This window comes from Amphiprion ocellaris, chromosome 1, assembly GCF_022539595.1.
Source record: "Amphiprion ocellaris isolate individual 3 ecotype Okinawa chromosome 1, ASM2253959v1, whole genome shotgun sequence".
NCBI classification, from domain to species: domain Eukaryota; kingdom Metazoa; phylum Chordata; class Actinopteri; family Pomacentridae; genus Amphiprion; species Amphiprion ocellaris.
In genome coordinates this window covers 4853937-4865540 of record NC_072766.1, presented here as the reverse complement: position 1 = coordinate 4865540, position 11604 = coordinate 4853937, and the positions used below count along the sequence as shown (strand labels likewise).

At 37.1% G+C, this 11604-nt stretch overlaps 1 protein-coding gene across 1 annotated transcript; it reads right to left on the bottom strand.

Moving 5' to 3' along the window:
• Nucleotides 1–318: 318 nt before the first annotated feature.
• On the bottom strand, nt 319–10467 carry LOC111566421 (uncharacterized). The gene is made up of 7 exons (XM_055012846.1): nt 7502–10467; nt 6122–6374; nt 3762–3939; nt 3449–3641; nt 3234–3357; nt 2957–3102; nt 319–2815 (listed from the first exon to the last, which is right to left on the bottom strand). Exons 1-7 carry the CDS (start codon nt 7554–7556, stop codon nt 2637–2639), a joined length of 1128 nt encoding a protein of 375 aa, XP_054868821.1. The 5' UTR covers nt 7557–10467; the 3' UTR covers nt 319–2636.
• Between the last annotated feature and the right edge of the window lie 1137 nt (nt 10468–11604).

The window sequence follows — 11604 nt, the reverse complement described above, 5'->3', positions numbered from 1 at the left end:
ACTGACAGTTACAGAAATCGTTTGATTGCAATGATTGCTTCAAAAGGTTGTGCAACAAAATATTAAGTTAAAGGTAGCATCATTTTTGTCCAGGCCTGTTTCACATGTTTATTTTTTTTTTAAAATAATTCTGTTGAACCACGGTTCAAAAGCAATGTCTGATTTTCATTGGTTAATTTTCATAGAATTTTTATTTATTATTATTTTTGTCAGATTCAAATTATTTCTGTGACCATTGTGGGTTTTTCTTTCATTAACCAAGGAGTACCAACAATTTTGTCCACATGTGTATATGGGGACACAATTCACAACAAAATATTGTGAGTATCAAAAATTTGTTTTAATATAAGTGTAAAAAAATTGAGATGCAGCAGAAATTACAGAAAAGTGCATTTTTTTAAACAATTAAGTAACCTTTTGACATCTCATAGGATTTTCCCACAGACAACAGGCTCACATATTACACAAGAAAAGTAAAAAATCATTAGCATTGCCTAATTTTCATTCAGTTCCTTCATTCTTAGGGTCCTGGTATTGTGCATGCTGACTTCCTGTGAACCTGGCTTACTAGATTTTAAAAGTGAAACACAAACACGTGGGCTTTTTAGTCCATTATGATGAGTCAAAATGTCTATTTAATCAGTAGTATTCAACCAATCCCTATCATTTCCTTAAGCATTTAGTGACATACACTACCAGTCAGAAGTTTGGACACGCCTTCTCATTCAGTGGCTTTTATTTCATTGTTGTATTCCTTGTAGATTAATACTGTATACATCAAAACTATAAAAGAATACATCTGGAATTAAGTTGTAAACAAAAAAGTGCTAACCTTCAGTATTAATCTACAGGGCTGAAAATAATACAAATAAATAAAAAGCATTGAATGAGAAGGTGTGTCCAAACTTTTGAATGGTAGTGTATAGAAATACAGCAGAAATATGTTGCAGGGATGAAGATGGGACAGAGAACATCATAAGAGTGACAGCAGCAGTAAGAATTTTCATCGAGTATCACATATAATAAGCTTTAAGGCATAAATATATTAAGCAAAATTTATTGAGTTATATTTAGAATTCTGTTAAAAGTGATGTAAGTTAAATAAAAATCTCTGGTATAAATAATAAAAAAGCAGGCATCTTGTAGTTACATACTAAAAACACTGCTACAGCTTAACATAGTCATTAATTTCCATTGTTACACTGACAACACTCAGTTGTATTTATCTATGAAGCCAGATGAAACTAATCAGCTAGCTAGACTGCAAGATTGTCTTGAGGACATTAAGGACCTGGATGACCTATAATTTCCTACTACTAAATTCAGACAAGACTGAAGTCATTGTATTTGGCCCCAAACATCTTAGAAACTCACTTTTAAAAGCATATAGTTACTCTGGATGGCATTACATTGGCCTCCAGTACTACTGTGGGGAACCTCGGAGTTTTCTTTGACCAGGACATGTCCTTTAACTCACACATTAAACAAATCTGTAGGACTTCCTTTTTCCACCTGAGAAATATTGTGAAAATCAGGAACATCCTGTCTCAGAGTGATGCAAAAAAACTAGTCCATGCATTTGTTACTTCAAGGTTTGACTACTGTAATTCCTTATTATCAGGTTGTCCCAAAAGCTCTCTGAAACATCTACAGCTGATCCAAAATGCTGCAGCCAGAGTACTGACGGGAGTTAGCAAGAGAGATCATATTTCTCCTATATTGGTTTCTCTTCATTGGCTTCCTGTTAAATCTAAAATAGAATATAAAATCCTTCTTCTGACATATAAAGCTCTTAACAACCAATCTCCATCATATCTTAAAGACCTGATAGTACAATATTATCCTAGCAGAACTCCCTCCCCCTCTCCACCCCTTTGCCCTGTTCTGTCCCTCTCAACCCGCCCGGCCAGCAGGCAGATGGGTCCCCCCACATGAAGAGCCGGGTTCTGCTCAAGGTTTTTTTCCCTGTTAAAAGGGTCACTGTGAAAACATAACTGCTGCTACTTTTTACAATGTACGTGCAATACTGATGCTACATCTTCACTGTAAAAGAAATATGTGCGGATGTGCATGTTTACAGGTATGTGTGTGTATTTACATATACATACATATTATCAGTCCGATGGTGAGCTTGTTGCATTGGAATTTCAGTCATAATGTGCACCAACTAGTGTATGTTCTGGTTGACAATAAAGTGGCTATTCTATTCTATTCTATTCTATTCTATTCTATTCTATTCTATTCTATTCTATTCTATTCTGTTTTCCTTGCCACTGTCTCCTTAGGGCTGCTCTGGAGGTTCAGGCATATGGGTTCTGTAAAGCATCTTGAGACAATCTGACCTGTAATGGGCGCTATATAAATAAAATTGAATTGAATTGAATTGAATGAGTCAGCGTAATATTCTGACATCATATCATCCTATGTAGTTTTCTGACATATGTCTTGGTGGGGCAGGTATATAATAACCACTTACAGAAGGAGGAGGAGGGCAGCATGGAGCTCCCGCCCTTCCAGGTGACAGTCTCCAGCTTCACTAAGAGGTTTTAAGGCGTCTGGTAATGATTTTGTGTTTGACACTTCCACTGTGTCAGTTTTAAAGCTCCATCCGGGCTCTGTGGATGTCGATGAGCAGGTCAGACCCTGGACCAGGATGTGGAGAGGTGGGAACTGCTCCTCTTTGCTCTGTTCAGCCTTACGCAGCCTTTGCTGCGGCTGCAACCACGAGATAAGATCACTGCACCACCTATAGTTAGGACAATCACTGCCACGATGGCCACAATGCACAGAGTCAGGGAGAGGGGGAAATGATGAGCTGTAGGTATACAGAGGAAAATGTTTAAAACATTAAATAAACTCAAAAAAGGAGTAGACTGATAGATGTCAGATTACAATTATCATTTGAATGCATGAAGTGAAAAAGCAACTTTATACAATAGCTGATCTAACAACGTACCTTTTCTAGTCAGGGTGATGGTGACAAAGCTGGAGGACTGGTGGCTAGATTCCAGTTTGCAGGTATAATTTTTCAACAGGTCCTCCTCTGATATTTTTGTGAAAACTAAAGATGCTGTCAGCTTTTCCTCTTTGGAATTTTTCACTCTGTAAAGGAAATAAATTCAGGGATGGAGGAAGAGCCAGAAGCACAGCTGTCAGCTATGGTTCTTCCTGCGTTGAGTGGGGATTGTGGCTACGTAGCTGTGAGGGGAAGGACGTGTGTGTGAAATATTTACCGCGTAGAATTGTAGAAGACTGGAAAGCTGTTGTCTGTTTCTACAAATGATCCGTCACTCAACCAGAACGCATCATCAAAGTCTGAATTCACAAAAACTGTGCAGTTAATCACCACCGTTGAGCCTAGAAAAAGAGAAGTTTACGTAAAATTTTTACAAGTGACACATTTTAAAGTTATAGCTGAGTATGTGTGTGAAGCTAGACATGAACTCACCCAAATCTACACGAAATGCTTCATTTTTGTGTGGCGACAGTATCTCACTGCTGGGCTTGACATCTAGTGAGACTGTAAAGGTCATGTTATACGTTTGACCACGATACAGGTAAGATCTGGTGCAGGTGTAGACACTGCTGTCTTTTTCACTGATGCTCTCAAAGTAACCATTTTGTGGCGATGACTCGCCCTCCTGCAAGATAGAAGTTGAATTTATATGCAAAAAGCATTCATATTCATAAAAACCTTACAACACTGCAACATTTTACAATCAAATCTCATTCTTGCTGCAGAATGTGCTGAGTTTAAATACCTTGTGCCACATAATGCCGTTGCTGGTGATATTTACTGGAGGGATATTTACAGCAGGGCATCTCAATGTGCATGACTGTTGCGTGTAGCATGTTGAAGGGTTCTGGTTCTTCTCTCCATGCTCTCTGGATTGTGTTGTGTACACTGTCAGCCCGAAACAGAACCGCCTGCTGGCATTCCTGTAGTGCCATTAAAAGGAAATGTTGATATGCAGGTTTTACTCCACATCTGAATAGAGATCAGACTGAATGAAAGTAAGGAGGGCTTTAAGGATCAGTCTAAAAACATTTATTTCGTACTGAGCCAGTGGGGAATGTCAATGTCAGATTTATTTATATAGCACTTTGAAAGGCCTATCATCAACAATACAAAAACAATAAAAGCAAAACAATAAGACAGTGAAATAAAACAGCTAAAGATCCATTAAAGGTGACTGCTCAGCCAAAGGCCAGGGTGAACAAGTGGGTCTTAAGACATGTTTTAAAAATGAAGAGGCTATTTGCAGACCGCACAGAGAGGGGCAATGTGTTCCACAGCGTGGGAGCCACAACTGCAAAGGCTCGATCTCCTCTGGTTTTCATGACAGATCGAGGAACGTCTAGGACCGTGTGGTCAGCTGACCTCAGGGCTCTGGAGGGTTGATGCACTTTAACAAGGTCAGATAAATATTCTGGGACCAGTCCATTCAGAGACTTAAAAACAAATAAAAGAATCTTTAAATCAATCCTGAACCTAACCGGAAGCCAGTGAAGTGAGGAAAGCACCGGCATTGGTATGTGTACATCCAGACTTGGTTTATGGCTAACAAGGTTCAGTGCTGCAAAGAACAGTGTTACAACAAAACTGCCAGGAGAATTAGAGTTGCTTCCTTGTTGTAGGGAAGACAGTGTTGGCTGGTGTACCACAATGGTGGACTCTATTAACTTATAGAAGGTCAATCCTTATGACTTTAATGATACTCTTTTCTTTTTTTGTTAGTTTTTTGTTGTTGTCTGCTGAAATGAAAAATCTACACACTAGACCTGGTGTCATTCTGTGTGGAGTTTGCATGTTCTCACTGTGCATGGTTTAGTTTTAACAGGGACTTCCTCCCACAGTCCAAAAACACGCTGAGGATAATTGGTAATTCTAAACTGTCTATAGGTGTGAATGTGAGTGTGATTGTTTGTCTCTGTGTGTAGTTGTGTGACAGACTGGAGACCTGTCCAGGATCTCAGCTGGGATAGACTCCAGCCTCCCCGTGACCCTAACGAGGATTAAGCGGTGTATACACTACCAGTCAAAAGTCTGGACACACCCTCTCATTCAGTGGTGTTTTTAAAATTATTTTGTACATTGTAGATTAATACTGAAGACAACAAAACTATAAAAGAATACATATGGAGGTATGTTGTAAACAAAAAAGTGTTAATCCTCAGTATTAACATACAATGTAGAAAATAATACAAATAAATAAAAAGCATTGAATGAGAAGGTGTGTGCAAACTTCTGACTGGTAGTGTAGATAATGGATGGATGGAAAATCTAAACCAAGTCAGGATGGATTTCTAGCCAGGGACACATATTCATGTTCCCCTGAGGATGAACTGTAATCTCTCATTTTTTACCATCAACAGATTGTTTGGTTGATGATCAAACACCTGCAAAAGTAATGACATCCCCACTAGCCTCAGCTGTGCTTTCTGTTTACAATTCTGTTCTACAACTTCTACAATTTCATTCAGCAGACGCTTTTATTCAAAGTGACTTCCATCTGACACTAGATTCAACACAAGCAAGGATCTAGTCAGAAGAAAACAACCTGCATAAGTGCAACGAAACAAGCTCAAGCATGATAGGACCTCCTGGTGCAGTGCAGGAGGTAGTAGGAAAGAGCTGTTTTCTTTGTAGTTTTGTATACAAGTAGGCATGTGTATGCACGTTTATTGCTAATTAGCAAATGTTGGCACGCTAAGATGGTAGGTGCCTGCTAAACATTTGCATGTAGGCATGGTTTTTTCACTTTTTTATTTTTTTTTTTTTACATATCAGCATTCTGGTGTTCATATTTATCTCAAAGTACACAAGGACAAGGACAAAGATGCAAAAAGATACAAAAGTGATGTTAGATATAACATTCTTAAAAAGTTATCCCATACAAACTTGCTTTAAGAGTACGAGTGCAATTATATTTTAGCATGTACACCAAATCATTTAAGAATAAAATCGATTCTATGTCTGAATTATTCGTGCATACTATTTATAGATTTGTTCAGCATCAGTAAAAGCCTATACAATCACAATTTGTTTTCTGGAAGCAAACTGCTCAGCTGCAATACAGAAATGTCATTATTCATTCATTTAAGAGTGTTTATATCTTACCCATAAGTGCATGAGTAGTTGCCCTGATGGTTTATAGTCGCTCTGAGAATAACAAGGCTCCGTCCATGAATCAGCACATCCATCTGCTCAGCTGATGTGGACATATTGTTGATCACATTCACATCCTGGGTGGAGTGATTGGTCCACAGCGGCGTAGCACCACCATCTTTGTGACTGAGATAAGGGCACTCTAGTACCACCATCTCACCTACCCTGACATGTAACACCTGAGCTTCCTGTGAACTCATCACACCTGCAAATGAGTTTAATACATGAACACTAGGACAACAAAACACACCTGTCAGTCACATGTTCCAGTACATTTGCTCACGTGAAAAATGGGTGGGTTCAAACAAAAGCTGCTATCTTCTAAGTCGTGTATCAGATCAAGATGTAAATACCTGGAAATAAAAGCTGGAATGTTGATCTGCTGTCTCATAGTCATTGTTTGATGTAAAACCCAAATGTGTTCAATCTACAGCAAAAAAAAAATGAATTGGCCTCACAGTTCCAGTACTTTGGCGGGGAGTGTTTATACAACTGTGGATGCAGCTTAAACAATACAATGAGAATCTAAACTCTCAGTCAATGTTTCGTTGCAACTCTGGATGGATGCAAGATGGAGAACAATGGACTGGCATGAACTATGGTCAAAATGTTGACTTTAAATGTTGATTAGCTGGGGCAGACTAGGCTGCACATCTGTCATTAAACACTTACAATCAGTCACCACACATGGTATAAGATGCAGCTGATAAAAAACAAATAAAAAAAATGTAACAGTATTGTTGTCTATAATTTACAGTTGCTATATTTTTTTACTGTACTTTTATGGTTTGTCAGTAAAGGAGATGCTAGTACAAGACTCAGTTGATCCACATCTACTAACTCGGACCCATTCACTGCATTTAGGCTCATGATTACATTGTATAGCTAAAGCTAACTGTATATAATTGTGACTAATCAAGAGAGCCAAAGCTCAGTGAAATATTTATTATTTTTCACAATGTTCATAACTGCTTGTCTTAAGATGCTAAAGAAAATATTCTATTCAGTAAATATTGTTTGTTTATATCTTTGTTTTCATTTGTTTTTAATATGGTTAACATGTAAAATAATATGCTTCATCTGTGATTTTACTAGTTATGATCGTAAGTTCAACAAAACAATGAAAACGCATAACATGACAGTAAATTGTAAAAATAAATAAATTAAGATAAAAACTGTTTAAAAAATAACGTTCCCAGTGAAGTAACAGTAAATTGGAAAATAGTTTTTAAAAACACATAGATGGAAATGTATTTTTTATTCTACTGATTGTACTGGAGTACAGTATATACACACGCACACACATATTCAGTCAATCACTATTTCTCCTACCTGTCAGTAATGTGAGGACCAGCAGAAGGACCAGAAGCGTTTGCTGTGTCGTCATGATGTTGATTCACTGAAGGAGAAGAGAGAGATCTTCTTAAAAAGATATCACGTCACATCAGCAGCTGTTCTGGAGTACTGGTTCGGTTCAGTTGAAAGCAGATTCACTGCTGCACAAAGCGAAAGCAGTAGAGCGCATGTGCCCTGAAAATACCTCAGCTGAATTACCGGTCCCGCAAACGACAGCACAAACAGCCTCAGTGCACGTACGCATCGTGCGTGTAATGACAAGTGACACAAGTCAATCTTGCAGGCAGGGACGTTAAAATGCGCACGAATTCCAGAATGTGTCATAGCTATGAGACGAATGCGGTTTAAGTCAGATCGGTCATTATCTACATGACTTACGTTCCTCAAACTCATGTGTTTTCCTGGAAGACATTCCTGTTTCTTTCCAACCGTTTTTCTCACTTTCCATTTCGCTGCAGCCTACAGTTTCTACAGCGCGTAAAAGAAATTCCAGGTAAATTCATAGATTTCTGTCCCTATTTTTGACGCTTCCCAAAGAGACTTTCAAATGATTGGCACCTAAATTATAAGAATTAGGAATAAAAACTGTTTTTTCAATAAGTTTTATTCATTTGAGTTTCCTCTAGTCAAATTTAACAGACATTTCATTTATCAAATGGTCAGAAATAGCAGGAAAATGCCTAGATTGCTGTCAAAAAAGGTAACAGACTAATCTTGACTGATCGTACTTAATGTGCGTGAAAGCGCACTGAGCCAGGAAAAATGTCTCCTTTTTTCACAGGTTAAAGGGACAGTTCAACATTTTAACCACCCATTTGCTATATTACCATTGCTACATGAAAAGAAAGAGAAGCTATGTGCTTGAAATGCTAAACTTTTTTCCACATGCTCAACAAAAGATCATTTTAATTCCAGTTTCTTATCAATATCAGCCTCTTTTCCCCCACTACAGTTATCACAGCTGTTATTCGCCTATTCTTATTAGTGTTATTTTATTTGATAGATGAAATAATATTAAGGTCCTGCTAATAAACCTTTCATTTCTAACAGCTGTCTGTTGCTCTTCATTGTAAGATGAACGTTGCTTTGTTGTGCTGTTGACCAATGTTCCCTGTAATTTTTCCTGAGTGTGAGCAAACACACAAACTCCCTGAGCGTTCCTTGGACCACTGTGAGCAACATCAGACGTGTGCACTGTGGTCACACCAGCATCACATCCATTCAAGTTACATGGTTCATTAAAAGAATCAAATTACAGCATTTACATTTCTGTTAAAACACTTTGTCAACAGGAGCCAGTTGAAGGCTGCAGTGATTTTAGTGACACTACAATGTATAAGAGTGAAGTTATTGAATATTTGTCTCTCTTTACTGTTGCAGCGGTTTTGCAAATTGCAGACGGACCCTGTTCACTCCATAGACACCAATGTTATTCCTGTAGCTTGAAAGACAGCTACTTTTGATAAAACTGGGCTTGTAGCACATTGTCTGCCTTGCAACAATGGGAAAGAGGCACCGTTTATGTTTTGACAACCTATATCTAAAGAGTTATTGATGTTGGAAGTCCGAATCTGTGAATATCTTTCCAACTTTACTGAACTTGGGGCCACTACCACCTAAGGAGTGATATATTTAATTTTGAAAAAAGCATTTAGCCATACTTAAAGCTTTAAGTGCTTTATTAACACGGAACTAAAAATTTTGTATTGTTTTATTATCACAGGTTCTGTCTGAAAAGAGGTGGCATCATTTTAAACAGTGAAATCAAACTAACAAAATGTAATGACCAACCAGTGAGCAATACTGGATTCTGCAAAAACATAAACAACTTTTTTAAAAATCTAAATCTTATCTTAACACAGTTAATGTATTAACTTATTTTTGTGTGTATGCATGTATTTATTGATTTATTTAGTACTGTTAACATATCAGAGTTCTGAGTGAATTTTTCTTAAGATAGGCAAAGGCCATTTATTGATTACATATAGGCTGTTAAATGTTTATTAAAAACTAAAAAGCATTTAAAAAAAACAACTTAGGCATTTATTGAGTCACTAAAATACTGTAGAGTACAGACCACATCAGCATGATTATAAGCATCCTCTGGTAAATTAACAACCAGATACTGATGTCTCTCACCATATGGACTTCAGGAGATGACTGGGGGATGATAAACTGTGACCTACTGGTTGGGTTCTCTCTGTTCTCATGTTTCTTACATGTTTGTCCCCTGACAGCCGGGTCCTAATGTTTTTTGAGCAACACACCATACTATGACGTTTTTACAATGATGGTTCTACTATGGAACCAGTTTGACATGTTCAGGTGTTCTTTGTGTGAAAACTCAGAGATTTCAGGTATCAGAAGGTGGTTTTCAACTTTCTTTGTTAACTTTCTGCTTCAACTTTAAATTTCCTTCACTAAGCCAGCCCTCTGGACTTCCAGTAAGCTGTGTTCCTATTGGCTGTCCAGGTGGCTGCTTGGTGTTATCAGGAACACCTGAGCAGCTCAGTGTCTTCCTGCTTTATTTAGCTGCAGACAAACATTTCCTCTGCTTCTCTTCACCACTGAACCGGGTTTGGCTCCATTGCTTTAGTTTGTTCTTTAGGCGTTGGCTTGCAGCTTCCAGCAGTAAAATCGTCTTTAATGTGTTTCTTGGTGTGTTTTAGGGCTTTGTACTGGATAGTTGTCTTGGTAAATGTGGTTCTTTAGCCACAGTTAGCACATGGTGCTAATGTGTGCAGTGATTAGTGGATTTGGTGCAGCTGAGTTGTGTCTTTATCTTGGCTGTAGTGAGTCTTAGAGGTTTTTGGTCAGACACATTCTGTATTCTTGTTTGTGAACCAACGTTGGTTGTCCAGAAGGTAAGAGTTCCTGTCCTGATTCTCTGTTCTCAGAGGTTCTCTGGTAGGCTGCAGGAGACTTTAGTGTTTGGGTTGTCTAGTTTGGTTTTTTGTATGGTTTCATTTGGACGACTATCTTGAGGCTCCTCCAAGTGGTTTAGTGAGGTTTTCTGCAACAGTTCTACAAAGTAACCTGCAGCAGAAGAGACTTTGAGAGTTTTTAGGAAGTTCTGGAGACCAGACTTTAGAGCAGCAGAAACATTTGTCAGCAGTTTGAGCAGGAGAAGGTGAGCTTCAGAGTAGAAATGAGACGGAAACCTTCTTGACCCGTGTGGTGAGGTCCTGTACCAAGAGTTTGAGCAGGTTGTGAAGAGTCTGTAGTTCTTTGGTCTGAAAGCACAAGAAGAGTCGACTCATTAAAGGAGAAAACAGGAGATATTGTTGGTTCTTCTGTCGCTCTGCAGTTTCCTTAGACTGAATATCAAGTTTATATTTTAAATGATTTCCCATGTGAGCCCAAGAAGACTTCAATAAACTCCCTCCATCCCCTGAACACAACATATTTTATTACCATGTTAAATCTTTTTTTAAACATGTTTTTGAATTTTAATCATAGTTTTAGCCTAGTTTTTTTCTCTTTGCTTGTTTAGTTTTGTCATCTGTGTAAAAGGTGCTAAACAAATAAAGTTGAATTGATAAACTGAATAATTGACTAACTCGTGATTGTGACAACAGAAGTATTTTCATTGTGATTTAAGGGTTTATTTCATTTTTAAGGTTGCGGTTAAAATCTTGACAAAAAGAAGATTAAAGAAATAAACTACACAACAAAAAGCAATTAAATCAAAGGAAAAAAAATTAATACAATAAAACTTTTAAAAAGTTTTATTATTAAAAAGAATTAAGAAATTTAAGATGTAATTTTCTAATTAAACATTTAATTTTTTAATGAAATGTTTTGTCTTTTTAAAGGTTTAATAATCTAATTGAATGGTTTTGCATTTTAAAAAATGTTTAATATTCTTCTTGTTTAATTGTATCTTTTAAATGTTTAATTATGGAAAATATTTTATCTGTAATTTTTAATATTTGTATTTTAAAAATTTTGTTTAATTTCATAATGACATGTATTGTATCTCGTTGAATTATCTCATTCAATATTTTGTCTGTTTAATATCATATATATCATTGTATTTAATGTTTAACTCTATTAAACACAAAATATTGAATGAGATA